Source organism: Cnephaeus nilssonii, assembly GCF_951640355.1.
Source record: "Cnephaeus nilssonii genome assembly, chromosome: 1".
Lineage (NCBI taxonomy): Eukaryota > Metazoa > Chordata > Mammalia > Chiroptera > Vespertilionidae > Cnephaeus > Cnephaeus nilssonii.
Genome location: NC_137072.1, coordinates 65272102 through 65293964, shown reverse-complemented (window position 1 = coordinate 65293964; position 21863 = coordinate 65272102). Strand labels below are relative to the sequence as shown.

Here is a 21863-nt window from a genome sequence, read left to right as displayed (position 1 = left end):
ATACCACCAGTGGCCTTTCAAGCCCGATGTGCTTTCATTTGATTTCCTTTTTGATACAAAGGAAAAAATTTTAAATGCACTACAATCAGTGGCCTAGAAATTGTAAAAAGGATGTTCTCACTTAGAAGTAACACATAAGTGCTATATATTACCAGCAAGGACCATTCGTTTCTTTAGAACTGGAAAAAGAAGTGAAATGGAAGTAGCAAAAAAAAAAAAAAAAAAGATAAATATGCATACTTTCAAAAGAGTAATTATATTTTTATGCCACCCCAAGCTGTTCTACTTTCTCTTTCTTATGTGGTGATGCTGAATTGAAAGCAAGTGGAAAAACAACATATTGAATATTACAACAAAATATATTGTATCCATCAGATTCTCCAAGACAAGTTGGTTGGGAAGGTTTAAGGGATCTCTCTGAGCTTCGTGCATACACAGCCTAGTTCTATGGTGTGTGGAACTTCGATGGCATTTGATGGTTAGTGACTTTATTTTGAAGCATATTATTGCTTCCAAGTATCACAATGCTGTAATTTCCTGCACACAGCAATGCTCATTTTAAGGACATCTCTTAGCTGGAAACTTAAAAAGCAAAATAATATAAAGCAAAACTAAAACAAAATATGAGATAGTTTAGAAATATCTAGCCTTTGCAATGAGAGTCCATGAATACCAACCAACCAGCCTCATGATTCTCTCTCCACCTACAGCTGCTTACGTGGATGTCAAAAGAGGTCCGTTTTCTGGCCTTGAGCCTCAGAGGGATGCACAACGAGGATGGCTTCCAGCCACATCTTTGGGTAAAGTGGAATCTAACCTTTTCTCAGCTTATATGCCTGTGATTCCTATGGTTTGTTTTTTGTTTTTTATCTAAGAAGGGACCTACGCAATCATTTGTTTAAACAAAACCACAATCAAAATGGCCTATCCACTTCAGGGACTTAAAACTGATCTGGATCCCTGGCTTCAAATGGAATAAAAAGGTGTTTAAAATGGGTCCAATATATCATTGCTTAAAAATGTCCCACATAGAGGCAAAAATCAAGATCTTCACTTTTAAAATAGTGTTTTGAAACCATCCAGGCCATACTACCCACTTTGAGATCAGTTTTCATTTTTTGTGCCTTGGTCGCCTATGTTGCCACTGAGTGCACATTCTGACAAGCTGACTGGAAGCATGTGGACGCTGTGTTACAAACAGCTCCATCCAGAGGTGCAGAGAACAGCGCAAATAGATGTGCTCCTGGTGGTACATCTGGAACAAGCACTTTGTGATGCCCAGAGCCTAAGTGCCTTTTGTTCTGAAGGGAGTGGAGGGAGCCCAGTCGGCTCTAGCAGAGCCCTTCCTGTATTCATGGGCAGGAATTCCAGGGCCAGGAAGCAACTGGAGTGGGTCTTCCCTCTCCATCCACCTCAGCCATGAGAAGCCTATTTGCTGGAGCTGGAAAATCATCTCCGACACTGATCACTTGATCTTTAAGACACTGGATCTTCCTGCTGGCAACCCAAGTCATCCATCCTCCACCAATGATCACAGCAATCACAATGCATACCTGATAGGGGGTCCCTGGCTTTCTCCCCGACCCTCACACAAGTGTTGTCGGACAGTCCAGGATAAGGAGCAGTCTCTACATGCAGCTCCTGTGTTTGGGATCCATACGCTGTGAGCTCAGGGTTATCCTACCTAATAAAAGGGTAATATGCAAATTGACCGCACCTTCGCTATGCCCAAGCCACGCCCACCAGCCCAAGCCACACCCACCAGCCAATCAGGGCGAGGATGCAAATAAACCCAACCAAGATGGCTACAGCCACAGAGAGCAAGGTTTCCCAGGCAACAGAGGAAGCCAAGCTTTCTGCCTGCCCTTGCCAGGCCTAAGCCTCCACTCAAGCTACAAAGTTTTAATTATAGAAGGTAAACAAATTCAAACAGAATGGCGGCAGCCACGGAGCTGGAGAGACCAGGCCAGGGTTGCCCGCTGCAACGGAGAAAGCAAAGCTTTCCGCATATCCTGGCCGGGCCCAGGCCTCCGCTTAAGGCTACAAAGTTTCAATTATAGAAGGTGAATTAACCCAAACAGAAATGGCTGCCGGCCGTGGAGCATGCAGGAGGCTAGGCTCCGCTCCAGGCAACAAAGTTTCAACTGTAGATGGTAAATAAATTCCAGATACCAGGGCCTCCACTTGGTTCGCCAGGGGGCGTGGCTGGCCTGCAAACCACCACAGGCCCCTTTCTCAGGCCACCCCACACCCCAAGGGAACCCCCACTCTGATCCGGGACACCCTTCAGGGCAAACTAGCTGGCCCCCACTCCTGCACCAGGCCTCTATCCTATCTAATAAAAGAGTACTATGCAGATTGACCATCACTCCAACACACAAGATGGCTGCCCCCATGTGGTCAAAGATCCTGCCCCCATGTGGACACAAGATGGCCAGCAGGGGAGGGCAGTTGGGAGGCACCCGCCTGCAAGGGAGGGCAGTTGGAGGCGATCAACCCTGCAGGGGAGGGCAGTTAGGGGTGACCGGGCCGGCAGAGGAGGGAAGTTGGGGGCAAACAGGCTGGCAGGGGAGCAGTTAGGCATCAATCAGGCTGGCAGCGGAGTGGTTAGGGGGTGATCAGGCTGGCAGGCAGGCGAGCAGTTGGGAGCCAGCAGTCCTGGATTGTGAGAGGGATGTCCGACTGCCCGTTTAGGCCCGATCCCAGTGGGATCGGGCCTAAACGGGCAGTCGGACATCCCTCGAGGGGTCCCAGATTGGAGAGGGTACAGGCTGGGCTAAGGGACAACCCCCCCTTCTGTGCACGAATTTCGTGCACTGGGCCTCTAGTCCTTTATAATAATCCTATATAATAAAGCTGTAATATGCAAATTGACCATCACTCCAACACAAGATGGCCGCCCCATGTGGTCAAAGATGGCCGCCCCCATGTGGACACAAGATGGCCGCCACAAGATGGCCAGCAGGGGAGGGCAGTTGTGAGCAATCAGGCCAGCAGGGGAAGGCAGTTGGGAGGGACCAGGCCTGCAAGGGAGGGCAGTTGGGGGTGATCAGGCCTTCACGGGAAAGCAGTTAGGGGTGACCAGACCGGCAGAGGAGGGCAGTTGGGGGCAACCAGGCCTGCAGGGGAGGACTGTTAGGGGGGACCCAGGTCGGCAGGGAAGGGCAGTTGGGGGGGACCGGGTCTTCAGGGGAGGACAGTTGGGGGGACCAGGCCTACAAGGGAGGGCAATTGGGGGTGACCAGGCCAGCAGGGGAGGGCAGTTGGGGGCAACCAGCCCAGCAGGGGAGGGCAGTTAGGGGCAATTGGGCCGGCAGGGGAGCAGTTAGGCATTGATCAGGCTGGCAGGGGAGGGCATTTGGGAGGGGACCAGGCTGTCAAGGGAGGGCCATTAGGGGTGACCAGGCTGGCAAGGGAGGGCAGTTATGGGGCAACCAGGCCTGCAGGGGAGGACAGTTAGGGGCAATCAGGCTGGTAGGGGAGGTCAGTTAGGGGTGACCAGGCTGGCAAGGGTGGGCAGTTAGGGGTAATCGGGCCGGCAGGGGAGCAGTTAGGTGTCGATCAGGCTGGCAGGGGAGTGGTTAGGGGGTGATCAGGCTGGCAGGCAGAAGTGGTTAGGGGCAATCAGGCAGGCAGGCAGGCAAGTGATTGGAAGCCAGCAGTCCAGGACTGTGAGAGGGATCCCAGATTGGAGAGGGTGCAGGCTGGGCTGAGGGACAACCCCCACCTCCCACCCCTGCATGAATCTTTTGCACCGGGCCACTAGCGTGGAATAAAAATATAACCACGCCACACTCTAGTGGGACCCAGCTACTTGGTCCATCATAGCACAGGGGATCGGGGCTCTGTCCTGAGTTCACACATCTTTCAGAAAAAACATCTTCAGAGATTTCTCTCAATGACATGAAAGGGAACTTGGTAGAAGATTGGAAAAGGGTGGAAGGGGGAACATTGATTTAGTAAATCCTCAGTTACAGGGATTTAGACAGGTGGTCAAGGCAAAGGCACCTTTTTTTCATAGTAACTATTGGTCAGGAAGGGTAGTTTCTTATTAAATAAGAAAGTATACGTTCTCAGTAAGTGCTGTGGGGAAGGTACTTTCTCAGCAAGTACTATAGGAAAAGGTACTTTCTCATTAAGTACTGTAAGGAAGTGTACCTTCTCAGTGAGTACTGTAGGGAAGGGCCCTTTCTCAGTGAGTACTGGAGGGAAGAGTACTTTCTCAGTGAGTACTGGAGGGAAGGGCTCTTTCTCAGTGAGTACTGTAGGGAAGAGTACTTTCTCAGTGAGTACTGGAGGGAAGGGCCCTTTCTCAGTGAGTACTGTAGGGAAGAGTACTTTCTCAGTGAGTACTGGAGGGAAGGGCTCTTTCTCAGTGAGTACTGTAGGGAAGAGTACTTTCTCAGTGAGTACTGGAGGGAAGGGCCCTTTCTCAGTGAGTACTGGAGGGAAGAGTACTTTCTCAGTGAGTACTGGAGGGAAGGGCCCTTTCTCAGTGAGTACTGGAGGGAAGAGTACTTTCTCAGTGAGTACTGGAGGGAAGGGCTCTTTCTCAGTGAGTACTGTAGGGAAGGGCCCTTTCTCAGTGAGTACTGGAGGGAAGAGTACTTTCTCAGTGAGTACTGGAGGGAAGGGCCCTTTCTCAGTGAGTACTGGAGGGAAGAGTACTTTCTCAGTGAGTACTGTAGGGAAGGGCCCTTTCTCAGTGAGTACTGTATAGAAGGGCCCTTTCTCAGTGAGTACTGTAGGGAAGGGCCTTTTCTCAGTGAGTACTGGAGGGAAGAGTCCTTTCTCAGTGAGTACTGGAGGGAAGGGCCCTTTCTCAGTGAGTACTGGAGGGAAGGGCCCTTTCTCAGTGAGTACTGGAGGGAAGAGTACTTTCTCAGTGAGTACTGGAGGGAAGAGTACTTTTTCAGTGAGTACTGGAGGGAAGAGTACTTTCTCAGTGAGTACTGGAGGGAAGGGCTCTTTCTCAGTGAGTACTGTAGGGAAGAGTACTTTCTCAGTGAGTACTGGAGGGAAGGGCCCTTTCTCAGTGAGTACTGTAGGGAAGAGTACTTTCTCAGTGAGTACTGGAGGGAAGGGCTCTTTCTCAGTGAGTACTGTAGGGAAGAGTACTTTCTCAGTGAGTACTGGAGGGAAGGGCCCTTTCTCAGTGAGTACTGTAGGGAAGAGTACTTTCTCAGTGAGTACTGGAGGGAAGGGCCCTTTCTCAGTGAGTACTGGAGGGAAGAGTACTTTCTCAGTGAGTACTGTAGGGAAGGGCCCTTTCTCAGTGAGTACTGGAGGGAAGGGCCCTTTCTCAGTGAGTACTGGAGGGAAGAGTACTTTCTCAGTGAGTACTGGAGGGAAGAGTACTTTCTCAGTGAGTACTGGAGGGAAGGGCTCTTTCTCAGTGAGTACTGTAGGGAAGGGCCCTTTCTCAGTGAGTACTGGAGGGAAGAGTACTTTCTCAGTGAGTACTGGAGGGAAGGGCCCTTTCTCAGTGAGTACTGGAGGGAAGAGTACTTTCTCAGTGAGTACTGTAGGGAAGGGCCCTTTCTCAGTGAGTACTGTATAGAAGGGCCCTTTCTCAGTGAGTACTGTAGGGAAGGGCCTTTTCTCAGTGAGTACTGGAGGGAAGAGTCCTTTCTCAGTGAGTACTGGAGGGAAGGGCCCTTTCTCAGTGAGTACTGGAGGGAAGGGCCCTTTCTCAGTGAGTACTGGAGGGAAGAGTACTTTCTCAGTGAGTACTGGAGGGAAGAGTACTTTTTCAGTGAGTACTGGAGGGAAGAGTACTTTCTCAGTGAGTACTGGAGGGAAGGGCCCTTTCTCAGTGAGTACTGGAGGGAAGGGCACTTTCTCAGTGAGTACTGGAGGGAAGGGCCCTTTCTCAGTGAGTACTGGAGGGAAGGGCCCTTTCTCAGTGAGTACTGGAGGGAAGGGCCCTTTCTCAGTGAGTACTGGAGGGAAGAGTACTTTCTCAGTGAGTACTGGAGGGAAGGGCACTTTCTCAGTGAGTACTGGAGGGAAGGGCCCTTTCTCAGTGAGTACTGGAGGGAAGGGCTCTTTCTCAGTGAGTACTGGAGGGAAGGGCTCTTTCTCAGTGAGTACTGGAGGGAAGGGCCCTTTCTCAGTGAGTACTGGAGGGAAGGGCCCTTTCTCAGTGAGTACTGGAGGGAAGGGCCCTTTCTCAGTGAGTACTGGAGGGAAGGGCCCTTTCTCAGTGAGTACTGGAGGGAAGAGTACTTTCTCAGTGAGTACTGGAGGGAAGGGCTCTTTCTCAGTGAGTACTGGAGGGAAGGGCCCTTTCTCAGTGAGTACTGGAGGGAAGGGCCCTTTCTCAGTGAGTACTGGAGGGAAGGGCCCTTTCTCAGTGAGTACTGGAGGGAAGAGTACTTTCTCAGTGAGTACTGGAGGGAAGAGTACTTTCTCAGTGAGTACTGGAGGGAAGGGCCCTTTCTCAGTGAGTACTGGAGGGAAGGGCCCTTTCTCAGTGAGTACTGGAGGGAAGAGTACTTTCTCTGTAAACACTACAGGGAAGGCACTTCCTCCGACAAAGCCTTCCCGGGCAGGCCAGCTTGGGTGCTGGCAGCATTTTTTTCCTTTTGGATTCTGGGAGAGGTCCGGCAGAATGGTGCTGGCTGGTCTTCTCCATACGGGGTCACGGGCATCACGGAGGGTGGAAGGCAGCGGAAAGGAAAAGGCTGTCACCGAGCCGTAGCCCCTGCTTGGACAGGGGCGTGCTGCCTCAGAGGTGTGTCGCGCCACACTTTCCTTCCTCTTGCTTCTGATGGTGCAAATTTAGAATCAGGAACATTCCCAGGGTGGGGGCAGGAGGTTATGACCCCTGCCGCCCACAGAGAGAGCAGCAGAGCAGGCTTTTATAGCACTTCCTTGACGTCGAGGAAGGGCAAGGAGGGAATTTAGACTCATACCCTGAACTGAAAATGGGGAAATGTTTAAAAGCAACATCAAGGTTAGGTCATTTCTTTCCTTCCTTGTTTTTCACACGAGGAGCCACTGAGCACAGACTGACTTTCAGGTTCCTCTGTAACCAGGGATAGGGCTGAAATGGTCAACGAGCCTCACAGACAACCCCCACAGCTCATTCTTACCCATTAGCTTCCACCTCTTCCCTTCACAAGCCTTCCATCCCAGCTCCTGATGAGGAGAAGAATGAGCTGACAGAAGCCTACGACCTTGAGGCCAGACATGTCCTCTGTTGGTGGTGGAAGGCACGGGAAGGAGGCCAGGGGTTCAGAGGGACAGGCCAGAGACTGTCCGGAGTTGCACCGGGCAAAGGCTCTGCCTGCCTGCGGGGGCTTCTTCACATGAGGGGAATGAGTCCTAAAAGGGCAGAGCAGACAGGATAACCCAGTCCCTTAGGTTCCTTTACAGAAGGGGTGCTGAAGCTCCGAGAGGTCAGGGCCATAGTAAGGGAGGCAAGACGTTCCTTCTCCCTCCTCCAGTCTCTGGCTGGGCCCGAGGATTAAGGTGACCTAAGACAGATGAGCAGGAGAGAAGCATGCACGTTTTGTTATTACACATGCGGGAGCCAGAAACTAAAACATATGGGGGAGGGGAGAGGCGCTAAAGGAAGGTAAGGCCATTGAACAGGGTGTGTTTGCGGAGTTCCTCAGCCCTTTCTCTGGTGATGAGAATGTGTGTTTTCTCTCCGACAGAGAACACCGTTTTCACCTGGGAGTTCCATCTCCTGCTTTCAGGACACGGGAGTCAGAGTCCCCTTCCTGCACGTGCTGTTTTTCAAGTGCCTTTCACTCAGAACAATCCTACGTCCACGTGGCATCTTTGGGGCAAAGTCTGCTACCCTTCACCATCCGGCTAACTAAGTACCAAAATAAGAACTAGGAGCTGGTCCTCCTCACTCGTCTGCGGTTACGTGACTACATCCATTTCTGTCTTGTGTCCGGCACGTTCTTCACCCGCAGCTACCATCTCCTGCATAGCTCCGAGGCCCAGGCCCTGGGCTCGAGGCCTCCAGGCCTATCAGCGTTATGGGCATCGGCGTTACTGCTCCTATTTCGTGGGTGAGGATATTGAGGTTCAGAGAGGCTCGGATTAGCACATGGCACTTCCCTGTGGTTCGGCCTAGAAGCACAGCCGAAGTAACAGCAATTTTGAGGAGTCAGAGAAGTGGATCCAGAAAGACTGATTTTCTCCAGGCCACGCAGCTGGCCGGAAGCGCGGCTGAGTTGCTCCGCCAGCCCAGGCTCGCCCGTGTGGCTGCCGTGACTCGTGTGGGATGAGCTACGGGAAGGGCTTTCCCTCGGCTCTGCTCTCCTAGAGGCGGGGGTGGGGACTCTTGAATAAGCCTTGTAGGACACCAGAGTCTAAAAACAGGGCATGCCCACTTTAAACTGAACCTTTCAAAAAAGGTACCAACCTCTCTAGGGCCACCTGGGATGGGCTTTTGTGATGCCTCCTGGGGATACTTCCTTCTCTTAGATGCTGCTGAGACCTACAGGTAAGGTTAATATGGAGAACTGTAAAGTGACCTAACCTTGGTCCACTTTTTCATCAAAATCATCCCCATTCTTATCTTATTCATGCTACTGCTACAGATAAAGACCTGGCACCCAGGTCAGAGGAGTGAGGGTCTGGATTTATGTGGACTAACTGGGGAACGTCCTTTCGTGAGAAGATTCTAAATAACGATTCCAAGCGTAACCTGCTGACTTCCCTCTGGTTGTGCGTAAGGCCGATGGGACAGGAGAGGCCCTGGCTTAGGGGCTGTTGTTAGCCCAGAGCCCAAATCAAATGTGAATCATACGATCATCCCGTAGCATCGGGCACCCTTGAGAGAACATTCTCTGAACAACACTTAAGTATCTGGTCAAGAACACCAACAAGTCCACAATCATTTATTGTAAATCACTCATAGTTTATACATTTTTTAATGGCAAAGTAACACTGTTAAACACCTGCCGGATGAAGAACTTCATTATGACAATCTCCTATTGGCATCGCTTCTTTTCCAAAACTTTAAAGTTTTAATTTTAAATCCTACATCATCCCTAAAACGATCTGTCTTTGAAGGGCTCCAATGCCAACACTATAAGCCCTTCTTTTGCTCTAACATCTAACACAAAGGGCACACTGTCCCATTAATTCAGCATGCTCTTTACAAGGCAACTCAACACACAAAAAAAATTTTAAATCCAGAAGATACATAATGATCACTTTATATTTTGCTGCAAAACCAATGAAGGCCGCATGCAGGTGATACATTGGTAGACACTGAGTTCTAGATAACTGTCCGTTAGTAAAATCTGATGGCCTGGTGTGGAAAATTAATATGCTTCTTTAGCAGAAGCAGCCAAAGTACATGCATCAGTGGCCTGGATCAATTGGAATATAAATTAGGTATCTAAACATTGAAATGAGAGCTTCATTTGAGCTTCATTTGGTATCTGGCACATCTGAGTTATATACTTTTAAGATGACGATAGCAAAGAGAGCAAAATCAAACATCCAACCATCCACTGATTTATAGGACCGGCTGGGCATACGGCTAGGGACACACAACTAGCTGGGCCACGAGCAGTCCTCGGGGAGCAGATACAGCGGAGCATTAACAAGCCGTCAACAGGGCAAACGTAATAAGAGGGCCACTTCGTGTAGTCTCCTTTTTTAAAATGTTCAATTCTCGAAGTTAAACAACAAAAACACACAGTAATTACAAAACAGAAACGTTCTTTAGTTACTACTTAGACCCCCTCCTTTGTCTGCCACCTTGCTTCTCTGTTCCTTCAGATAGTGTGTGTAAAAATAACGCTGGGGTAATTGGCAGAAAAGAAAATGCTCTCCTGAATCACACGGAAAGAATATTAAATTCCTTCATCCTGTCAGGGTTAACATTAGGTACTAGCACAAGACAATGTATGTTTGACATGTAGCTACAGCGATTAAATCACACGTCCAGGATCTAAGATTAAATCATCGTTACATTGACTTACACATTTTTTTTTCATTGAAAGTTGTATCCTGACTTTGAGACAAATGAAAAATCTCCCAACCACATGGATTCCACTCCCCCGCCCCCTCCGCCCCCTCCCATGAACCAATGAGCAAGAGAACTATAGAAACAGAAGGCATGAACCAAGGTGTCAACGGCGGGCAGGTTGGACGGCAGCTCCGGGTTCAAGCGCTGCCATCGCCAGTCCTGGCTTTCCGGGCCTCGATCATTGGCTTGGTTGCCCGTTTGCGGTCGGTGGCCAGCCCCAGCCAGCACATGATGTCAATGAACCAGGTGGTTGGGTTGAAATTTAAGCCGAATTCACTCGCAGAGTAGTCAAAGGGAAACGTGTGATGGTAATTGTGGAAGCCTTCACCTGGGAGAGAAATGAGCGTTGAAATAAACCACTCACCACCTCTCTGCACGGATATTTTAATCACTCATCCACTGAGGACCTACCATCTGCCTGGCACTGTGTCAGGCTCTTTAGAGAGCAAAAGACTTGGTTCCTGCCCTTAGGAAGCTTTACTTAGTTGGCTAGAACAACTCAATGTAAACAAAATAACAATCAAGTTATCAGCATAAAGTCACTAGGTAATTTCCTCTATGAATGGAGACACGCTACCATGAAGTCAGAGCTGTACTTCTTAAGCTACGTGCTGAGAGGCTGGTGACAGACCATCATTTTGATAAATGTTCATAAAAGGAAAACAGCCTCTGTGGACTGGAGTGATTAGCGTGAGACCTTGGGAGAGCCTGGGAGAAATAAATGAGAATTGTTCCAATAGGTAAGTAAATCAAGGGTTGGATCGTTAAATATATGAAATCTGTCTATCTACTAGTCTATCCCTCCCAGTGAATAGCTTTTCCTCCTTTTTGTTAAGGTATTTTCAGGAGGGGAGGGGGATTCTTTCAGAACTTCTTTCATTTGATTTTTTAAAAACAACTTTATTGAGATATAACTCACTATACAATTCACCTGTTTAAAGTATAAGATTTCATGGTTTTTAGAGTGCTCAGACTTGTGCATCCATCACCATAATGAATTATAATATTTTCATTGGCTAACCCCCAAAGCTGTCATCCCCCAACCATCCTTCACACCTCCCAGCCTTACTTTCTGTCTGTGTGATGGTTAATTCTAATTTTTTTAAAAATCCTCACCTGAGGATATTTTTTCCCCATTAATTTCTAGAGAGAGTGGAAAGGAGGGAGAAGGGGAGAGAGAGACAGAAAAACATCAGTGTGAGAGAGACACATTGATTGGCTGCCTCCTACCAGGGCTGGGGAACCTGCAACTGAGGTACGAACCTTGACCGGGAATCGAACCTGTGACCCTTTGGTCTGAGGGCCAATGCTCTAACCACTGAGCAAACCAGCCAGGGCTATGATGGTTAATCCTATGTGTCAACCTGACGAGGCCAAGGGTTACCTATTAAACATTATTCTGGATGTGTATATGAAAGTGTCTGGATGAGATTAACATTGGAATCAATGGACTCAGTAAAGTAGATCACTTTCCCCAGTGTGGGTGGGTTTCATCTAAACCATGAGGGCCTGAATAGAACAAATGGAAGGAGGAATTTGCCCCTTTTTTCCTGACACTCTGGTTGAACTGGGGCATCTATCTCATCTTCTCCTGCCCTCGGGCTGGAATTTACACCATTGACCGTCTTGGTTCTCAGCTCCTTGGATTTAATTACGTCACTGGCTTCCCTGGGTCTCCAGCTTGCAGATGACAGATTCTGGCTTCTCAGCCTCCATTATAGCATGAGCTAAATCATGATAAATCAATCGATCTTTCTATCTATATACAGAAACAATAGGATATTTCTATGTTTGTGTACACATCCTACTGTCTATATATAGGGAAATTTATTATCAAGAATATTATGTGCATGTGCACGCGCGTGCGCACACACATACACACACACACACACACAGAAACAGAGTTTCTGTTTCTCTGGAGAACCCTGACTGATACAATCTCTATAGATTTGCTTATCCTGAACATTTCATATAAATGAAATCATACTATGTAATCCCCTGAGACTGGTTTCTCTCACTTAGCATAATGTTTTCAAGGTGTGGCAGGTATCAGCATTTCATTTCTTTTTATATGGATATACCACTCATCGTGCCACTGTATTTATGCAGTGGTATTTATCCATTCATCAGTTGATGGACATTTGGATTATCTCCATTTTTTTTAGCTATTATGAATAGTGTTGCTATTAGCATTCATATGCAAGTTTTTGTGTGCACGTATGTTTTCATTCCTCTTAGGTATAAACTGAGGAATAGAATTGCTGGGTTATATAGTCACTGTTTTTTACTATTTAAAGAACTGCCAGATTCTTCCATTGCTACTTAAGTGGCTACAGGTCATCATATAATTCTTCTGTTGACCACATTTGAAGGATTCTGCTCTACAATGAGTACAGCAGATGGATTGATCTGTGGTCTGCAACTCTCTTCATTTAGGTCTTCTCTACTCTGCCCCTCCATCTTTGTCATTTTTAGTTTTTTTCCTGATCTAGAGAAGTTCCCCCTCCCCCTATTTTCAGAAATAGTTGGTGGTCTGTACAGCTGGGTGTAACAAGAGCCTTCCAAGGACTGGGAGCCCAGTGTGGATCTGGGTAAACTTAAAACCAATACCCAGCTCTTCACGGTGTGTGCCGTGGCCACACCCCTTGGGCTTCTTGGACCTCCTTCTCCATGTAAATGGTAACAGTCTCTCTTGTCCCCACCCATGTCCGCTCTCAGGGTCAACGCTGGACGTGGCTCCCCTCATTAGAGTCCTGCTAGAAGATGAAGGGTGACAGGAGGAGAAAGCAATAGGAGGGACAGGAAACTCTTCCTCCTGTTTTCCAAGGCCCTTTTCTCTCTGCTTACTTGTCATCCCATCGCTCAGTCTGGCGTCATTCCACCTTAGATATGCTCTTGTCCACAGAAGATCCCTGGGGTCTTAAGTGGAAAACCCTAGCAAAGCGGCGGTGGAAACTCACTGCTGAGTGATGCGGAGATCACCCCTATTCAAAACAGGGACTTCTCCTCCTGGGTCTGAGCTCTGTGCTCAAGGCTCAGCTCACCAAGAAGCCCGACTGCTTCTCTAGAGCTAGAGCTACGCTTGTTAACCCCTCACCGTGTGCCAGCCATGGTGCTAAGCACTCTAACGAGAACGAACGCCTGTAATCCTCACACCCCCGAGCGATGATCATCCCCATTTTCAAATGAGGGTGTAAATGCACAGAAGGGACAAGTCAGTTGCTCAAGACCATATGGTTAGTAATAAAAACAACATCACTAGAGGCATATTTTGTACTAAGTACTGCTGCAAACGCTATGCATTAACTCCGTGGTCAGCAAACTGCGGCTCGCGAGCCACATGCGGCTCTTTGGCCCCTTGAGTGTGGCTCTTCCACAAAATACCACGGCCTGGACGAGTCTATTTTGAAGAAGTGGCGTTAGAATAAATTTAAGTTTAAAAAATTTGGCTCTCAGAAATTTCAATCGTTGTACTGTTGATATTTGGCTCTGTTGACTAATGAGTTTGCCGACCACTGCATTAACTTATCTAACCCTCCAACACCCCCAGGAGGAGGTAAGTGCTACTATTGTTCCCGCTTACAGATGAGAACATGAGGTGTGGAGGACCCAGATAACTTGCCCAGACGGTATGTGAAGGAACCAGGGCTCTACCAAACGTGCTGGACTCCCAAAGCCTCACTCTTCACCGTTTTGTGGTGCCCTGAGATGCCACAGTCTCGTTTCTTCCCCTCTCCTTACTTGAAGCCTGTTTTCTTATGATCGGCCAAATGGACAGCTGAGGCTAGCGTGGTCCAGGCAGTTGGAGAGAGAAGTCAACTGCTACCCTCCTGTGAGTAAATTCCCACGGCAAAACAAATCGCTACTAATTACTGATCACTGCTATGTGCCAGGTACTGTACCAGGAAATTTACATAAAAAAGTACCTTACTTAATCCTTGCGACATCCCTATAAAGAAGGCATTGCTATTCCCATTTCACAGGTAAGAAGACCGTAAATCAGAGATTAGGTAACTTGTCCATGAGCCAGGATTCTAACCCCAAGGCCCAAGTTCATTCCATTCCTCTACACTGCCTCTCTTTACAGATTCCACAAAACCAGGAGAAGCCAAGAAAATCGAGCTGCCTTTCTCCCCTTTGGCTCTCACACCCTACTCACCAATGGCGCCCAGTGTGACCAGCGGGTTCTGCCGCGGGCTGATGTGCTTGTCGTAGGGCCGGTTTCCATACATGTGGGCGGCACTGTTGACCAGCCAGGTGACGTTGAGTGAGATGGCATAGCGAAGGATGGAGGCCAGGAAGTAGGAATTCCACAGACTCTCTCCCCAGATGTACCAGGGCACCAGTGTGGGGACCACAAAGCACATGAGCACCACGGAGATCTTATAGTACCTGGAAGGCACGGCATTATGCTATCAGTGGGCACCCGCCGATGGCAGTGGGAAAGGCTGAGCAAGCTATCGGACAAGTCAGGAATTGTGCTGGTCAGCAACTTCCACTCTTTCTGTTGTGTGTCACTCTGTACAGGGACCACAAACCCATATACCTACAAGGTCTACACAGGTAACACAGATTTGAGAATGAGGACAGGTAGGATGCTATAGGGAGTGGTAGGGCCTGTAGCTTATTTCAAGAGAATTTCAATGTAAAATGATAAACATTGTGCTGGCAAAACCCATTTGTCTTAGGGCTGCCTTTGTCCGATAAGCCACCAGTTTGACAGCTCCTAGCTATTTCTTTCATCAATAATTAGGTTTTCTAGAATAATTTCAAGAAGTATTCAGTATATCTGAAATAATTCTCAGACACATGATTCTGTGCTAACTTAGCTCAGTAAAAACGAAAACAACCCTCTCCCCAGAATGTTCTCTGTCCATTAAACTTCACATTCCAAACCAGCATAAAAAAATAAACAACTAAATAGGAACAGGCATGGGCACATAAAAAACAGTCATTAAAAAGACAATGTCAATAGTTTGATTTTTGAACCTGTGTATCCAGCAAACATTTACTGAGCACCTACTATATGCCAGGCCCAAGTGCTGGTGAAACAAAGACAAATTCAACACAATCCCCGGCCCAGGATTCCGTCAAGTGGAACCACTGTGCATCATGCTCTGGCCACACAGGACCAGTTCTATGTGGGGACAGGAGAGGGGCTGTGACAGGAAAGTGTCCAGAGCCACCTGTTCATAGTGATTTCCTCCCTGGCCTCCCATTGGCTAATCAAACTTCCAAGCCTCTGTTAAGATGCATATGTATCAACTGGGAGGTGTGAGGGCATGAGATTCGGCAGGTGGGAGGCTTTGACTTGCGTCAAAACCTGATTCTGGATGTTGAACAGGCCTCTTGGTACTTTCACGCTCCTCTTGTGCCGTTAGATGGTTCCCATAACACAGGACACGGGGCAGGGCTTGTGTAGGGGGGGATTATGGGTACTGAGCTCATACATAGGAGTGGGCAACTGGGAAGAATGAGACAGGGAAGGAGGGCAAGCCAAGCCTGGGGTGCCCGCTGCTCTGGGCAATGAAGTCGGACCTTGAGGAGGCAAAAAAAGAAGGGACCACAGGGATGCCACACGGGGGTATCAGCTCCATCACACTTCCACGTTCGCTTGGGTCAGAATGGCTGAATGCGTTCCACAGGCCCCTCAGGCGGAGGTGGCAGGAAGTAAGAAATAAGCAGCACAGAGAAGCAGCCAGGAGCTGCAAGGTTGCGGGAACACACGTGGAGAACCGCTGTCAACCGTCGATTCACGCATTCCCCAAGCAGGCTCTTTTTTTCTTTCTCTTATAGCACTCTCTTTCCAAGTGTCTTAAGCAGATGCATGTGCCATCATCTGCATTAGGGAAGGAATGACGGTTATGTGATGTGCTTGCTACAACTAGGCAGGAGAGTGTAAGGAGATCCTACGATCTGCTCCCCTGCAAGCAGGACTAGCACCCAGTGGATCACTGCAGCCTCATCGGGCTGCCGGCTCACAGTGGTCCCCAGGGTCCCCAGAAGGGACAGCTGTGCTCCATAGAGGATACGTCTCACACCTATTGAATTTTCATGAAAGGCTAACCTTTATTAGCTGTTAATAAGTTAGAAGCTCTTCCCCCAAGACCAGAAAGAAAAGGAGAGCTTTTTTGTAAGGTTCCTGGTTTGAGGTTTTCTTCCTTCCTCAGCGTCTGTTCATTGAAAGAGTAGCTGTTGGCTAAAATTTATCACAGTAGATGCATGTGGAGAATAAATAAGAACAAAATATGCAGATTCTCATTCATATAATTTTTCCACTATTAAAAATAGAATTTTAAGCCACTCCAAAAGAAAAGCAGGAAGGGGAGGAGTGGAGAAGGAGGAGGAAACAGAGGAGGAGGAAGAGGTGGAGAAGGAGGAAGAGGAGGAGGAGGAGGAGGAGGAGGAGGAGGAGGAGGAGGAAGAGGAGGAGAACAGCTGAGCAAGGTGCTATTGGATTGTAACTGTGCCAGCAGGTGGCTTCAGCAAGGACTGGAGTGAAAAGGTGGGCTGGGAGAGTCCAAGGGGGGGGGGGGGGTACAAGAGATGCCTAACCCAGTTACTAATCATAATATCTCATGGAGTTCTTATGAGGATTAAACACTAATAACTAACATACACTATGTGCTTACTGTGTATCATGACTATTCTGAGACCTTACGAGTACTGACTCATTTCATTCTAACAAAAACCCTCGGAGGAATGGACCATTACTATGCCATTTTACAGATGGGAAGTGGAGCAATAGAAAGGTTATCTGGCCCAAGGTCACAAGACTAGTAAGTAGTAGGACCAAGATTCAAATCCAGACAGAATCACTTTGGAGATCATCGTGCTATTCTGCTCTGGAAATGAAATCATATATGCAAGCATGTTTTGTAGATTGCTAGCTTCCCATAAGTATCGGCTCCCATAATAACTTTTTATTGGACAACATATTGACCCATCAGCACCTGTTTTCTAGTCATTGGGCTAGAAAGAGGTTTTCTGGGAGGTCAGATGAGTGGCTGTGGTTGGAGAGGCAAAGACAACTAACAAGGAAGGGCTGGGGCCTTGGAGTGGGCTCCCCAGAGTCACAGGCAGAGGCTTTTGGGGCGTGCTCTCCAGAGACACCTGTGGGGAAGGGTGGAAGGCGTCATTGGGAGACGCTCACCCACAATGAGTTTCACCAGATCCAGTGGGGGCTCTGGGGCTGGATGACCCTTGAGAGTTGTTTCAAACCGAAAGGTGTCCTGCATCCTGCAGCCATCGGTCTCAGGGCGCCCCTGGGAGGGGCAAGGGCCATTCCCAGAAAGGACAGCAGCTGGAGGGGGAGGGCATCAGCTAAGGAGGGGATCTGGGTGAAGCGTGCAGGCACCTGTCAGGGGGCTGGGACTGGTGGTGAGCATGTGCACAGGCAGGTGCTCTGAAGGGAACATGGAAGACATGCCCAGAGCCCAAGACTGCTGCTGCTGCAGCTCCTTGTTTGCACCTCTGAGGAGCAGAGCAGCTGGACGTTGCCAACAGAAGGCATTTTGCAGCTTGAGTGGCTCTGTCACTTCCTCGGTCACTTCACCACCCAGGACCTTTGGAAAGAGCCTCTCCTAGTCCTGTTCCGAGCCATTGTCTCAGCCCCTCATTTTGTTCTTGGAAAGAAGGGAGAAGAAAACGTATTGAGGACTGGCTCTGTGCTGGGCACCAGCCTAAGTGTGTCAGGGGCCCCCACGGCTTCGGGGGGTGCCAGGCCCTCGCTCTGCCTGGCCCTATGGAATCCCCCTCCACTCATGCCCTGGCCCTGCCTCCTCCCTCTGAACTGTTTGGGAAAGCCACCTGCTGCCTGGGCTCTGCTTCCAGAAACTCCGCTCCCCCAGAGGGCTGGGCCCACTGCAGGGACAGCGCCAGCAGTGCGGCTTCCCCAGCCAGAGGAGGAAAAGGCCTGGGTTTCACCTCCTGGCACAGCCACCGTCCACCAAATTTCCTCTTCCTCAAAAAAAGACGCTCTTTAAAAATCACTGCCCTCGTTCTCACAAAGCTTTAGCGGATCTAAGTATAGGGTTGTTCTCTGATTGCTCTTCCTGTATTCTGCTAGGATTCCTCTTTATGTGTTCACGGTAACGGATGGAACAGGAAGGAATGTTTAGGCGAGTCTGGGTGGGACGGCCCATGACAGCTGTAAAAATTCTCCCCAATTATTTCAAACACATGCAGCATATCTTCCTTCCTGCTGCCTGCCGTCCCCCTCGAGCAGCTGCTCTGCATGTAATACAGTCACCGGCCTTCCTGCCTTAGAACAAGGGCTGAGATGGCTTCCCACCTTCCTTGCTTACAAACACTCAGATCTGAACGCCCTTGTCAAGGGTCCACAGGGCAATGCCACAAAGCCTCCAGCACCGAATCCTTCTTCATTTTAAAGATTTTTCTTCAACTGGTGGGAGGGAGGGAGGCTGGAGAGGGGCCAGTGATACTGTTCTGTTCTTTTGCTAAATGGTACTTTTATGTCATAAAGCATCATAAAATATAGGGTGGGGCAAAAGTAAGTTTACAGTTAAGGAAAAAATAAAACAATCTATACTAATAAAAGGGTAATATGCTAATTAGACCAGATAGACTGGACATCCTTCCGGACAAAGCCGTGGTGGTGGGGGCCGGGGCAGAGGTGGTTAGAGGCGATCAGGCCAGCAGGGGAGAGCGGTTAGGGGCAATCAGGCAGGCAGGCAGGTGAGTGGTTAGGAGCCAGCGGTCCCGGGTTGGAGAGGGTGCAGGCCGGGCTGAGGGACAACCCCCTCCCTCAAGCATGAATTTCGTGCACTGGGCCTCTAGTAATTAATAAGTAATAATACAAGAATTAACTCTGTGTTTCATATACTAGCAACGGTAAGCTTACTTTTGCTCTACCCTGTATTTAACTACCCAACTCCGCCACTCTCAAGCTGTGTGATGTTGAGTAAATTACGTAATCTTACTGAGCCTCAGATTTCTCTACTGTAAAATGTAGTACTAATAAATGTATTGAGTGCCTACTATGTGTCAGGTACTATCCTAGCACTGGGGATATAAGATAAACAAAACAGACAAGAATCCCTGCCTTTAAGGAGTGAGGGTATTCTAGTAGGGGAGTTGTTTTTATACATATTTTCTAGTAGGGAAAACAGCTAATAAAATGAACAATCTACGCAGCATGTTAGTGGTAAATACTAAGATAAAAATAAAGCAGTGGAGAATATGAAGTAAGGGCAGGGTGTCTAGGGAAGGCCTACTGACACCATAGCTTTTGAGGAGAGGCTTGAAGGAAGTGGGAAGTTAATTCTATGGATAAACGGGGTAGAGGATTCCAGGGAAAGGGCACCACAAGTACAAAGACCCTGGATTAGGAGTCCCCTGTGTCTATGACACTTCCCCAGCCTGGCTGACCTGCCTTTTCCAAACATCAATAAACATCACCTACTCTTGGAGCATTTCCTTGGTCTCCGTGGACCAGGCAAGGTGCCCAGCACACTGTTCCTACAGCTTGTTGTACTTCCCAACTCTCGGTATTCATACTTGCTGGCTTGGGGCCATCTCACCTGCTCCATCATGGATCTCAACCCTGACCGCACGTTAGAATCAATTGGGCAAACATTTAAAAATGACTGAGGATGGGAACTCACTGCAGACCAATGGAATCCAACTGAATCAGGATGTCTGGTCTGAGCACTGACATTTTTAAAGCTTCTCCATTGCAAACTCCCTATAATCCACCCGCATCCTTTCTTTCTTGCTGGAATGCACTGATTTTGTTCATATATCCATCTGTCCTCCTTGTAACATGCCCTTCAGGGAAATGGACACTACACAGGGGATGAGTCCTGACTGATTTGAGACAATCATGGTGATCTCATGCACTTTACCAATAATTAATTTAGGAATTGGTCATAGTGGCCAAAAAGATATGAGAGAAAGGATGGCTATAATTTTTAAAAAGGGAAATAAACATTGGTGAAGATGTAGAGAAATTGGAACCCCCGTGCATGGCTGGTGGGAATGTAAAATGGTGCAGCTGCTGCAGAAAACAGTGTGGCACTTTCTCAAAAGGTTAAACACCAAATTACCACATGATCCAGCAATCCCACCTCTGGGTATTCAAAAGAATGCAAAGCAGAGACTTGAACAGATATTTGTACACCACACCAATGTTCACAGAAACATCCTACCTAATAAAAGAGTAATATGCTAATTGACTGTACCTTCACTACACCCTAAGCCAATCAGGGGTGCTATGCAAATTAACCCAGCAAAGATGGCGGGGGGGAGGGGACAGCACCCGCCGCAGCCGTTGGGACCCAAGCCCCTAGCGCAGACCAGACCGGGGCAGGCGGGGCTTGGGTCAGCACCCACCGCCGCCAGCGGGCGCTGTCCCAAGTCCCAATCATGGACCCAAGCCCCAAGCGAGGACCAGGGCAGGCGGGGATTGGGTCAGCGCCCACCGCTGCCGCAGGCAGGTGCTGTCCCAAGCCCCGATCGCAGACTCAAGCCTCGAGCGTGGACTGGACCGGGGCAGGCGGGGCTTAGGTCAGCGCGAGGCCCCAACCACGGTTCCCGGTCCATCGGGCGTCGGAGGAGGCGGGGTGGGCAGCCCCAAGCTGTTCATGGGAAATACTTGAGGAGTGTGTGTGTGTGTGTGTGTGTAAAATATTCCGAACAACAAGTCTACCCCTTCAGAAATTAGTGTTCCAATTCTGTTCAATTTCCATAGATTTTGATTTTGCTGATTTGGAGAGTATCCAGCCAACAGTAAATTTTAAGTGTCTCTGAATGATTCTAACCTGTGGGTTAGAAGCCACTGCTTATGTTTATGCAAACACAAGAGCCAAATGCCAGGTAAAATACAGAAATCTCAATTGTACAGCTCAATAAATGTTTACCTATATCTACACCCAGATAGCCACCATCCAGAATGTTCTGTTGAATCTTTCTCCATTAGCAATAAAGGCAGAACCAGCTACTTATCTTGGAGAGAGGAAAAAGAGAAAACAAAGGAGAATGTGTGGGAATATGTAATAATACCTCAAAACAGTACCTCCCAATAATTTTATTTATCAGATTATAGGCTCTTACTCATCTGTGTTGTACTTACTGGCCGTCAGTTAGACATCCCCAAGGGGTCCCAGATTGGAGAGGGTGCAGGCTGGGCTGAGGGACCCCTCCCTCCGCCATGCACAAATTTTGTGCACCGGGCCACTATCTAATAAAAGGGTAATATGCAAATTGACCATCACTCCAACACACAAGATGGCTGCCCCCATGTGGACACAAGATGGCCGCCACAAGATGGCCAGCAGGGGAGGGCAGTTGGGAGGGATCAGGCCAGCAGGGGAGGACAGTTGTGGGTGATCAGGCCAGCAGGGGAGGGCAGTTAGGAGCAAACAGGCTGGCAGGGGAGCAGTTAGGCATCAATCAGGCTGATAGGGGAGTGGTTAGGGGGTGGTCAGGCTGGCAGGCAGAAGCAGTTAGGGGCAATCAGGAAGACAGACAGGCGAGCAGTTGGGAGCCAGCAGTCTGGGATCGAGCCTAAACAGGCAGTCGGACATCCCTCAAGGGGTCCCAGATTGGAGAGGGTGCAGGCTGGTCTGAGGGACACCCCCCCTCGTGCACGAATTTCGTGCACCTGGCCTCTAGTCTCTCTATATAAAAGCCTAAGCAACCATCCGACCATCCGACCATCCGACCGGTAGCTATGATGCGCAATGACCACGAGGGGGCAGATGCTCAACGCAGGAGCTGCCAAGCTGCGGTGACTTGGCAGCTGCAGTTCTCAGGTGATGCACCCAGAACCAGGGAGGAGGGAGCCCGATTCTGGGGTGCATCACCCGAGAACCACCCTCTCACAATCCTCTCCCCA

At 48.9% G+C, this 21863-nt stretch overlaps 1 protein-coding gene across 1 annotated transcript in view; it reads right to left on the bottom strand.

Moving 5' to 3' along the window:
- Nucleotides 1-10082: 10082 nt before the first annotated feature.
- The window catches only part of SCD5 (stearoyl-CoA desaturase 5), a 143096-nt gene continuing 131315 nt past the window's right edge, over nucleotides 10083-21863 (bottom strand). The window contains exons 4-5 of the mRNA XM_079778129.1: nucleotides 14166-14398; nucleotides 10083-10334 (exon numbers count right to left, since the gene is read on the bottom strand). Of these exons, the coding sequence (XP_079634255.1) occupies nucleotides 10144-10334; nucleotides 14166-14398 (424 nt within the window). The 3' untranslated portion in view covers nucleotides 10083-10143. The remainder of the gene's footprint in view (nucleotides 10335-14165; nucleotides 14399-21863) is intronic.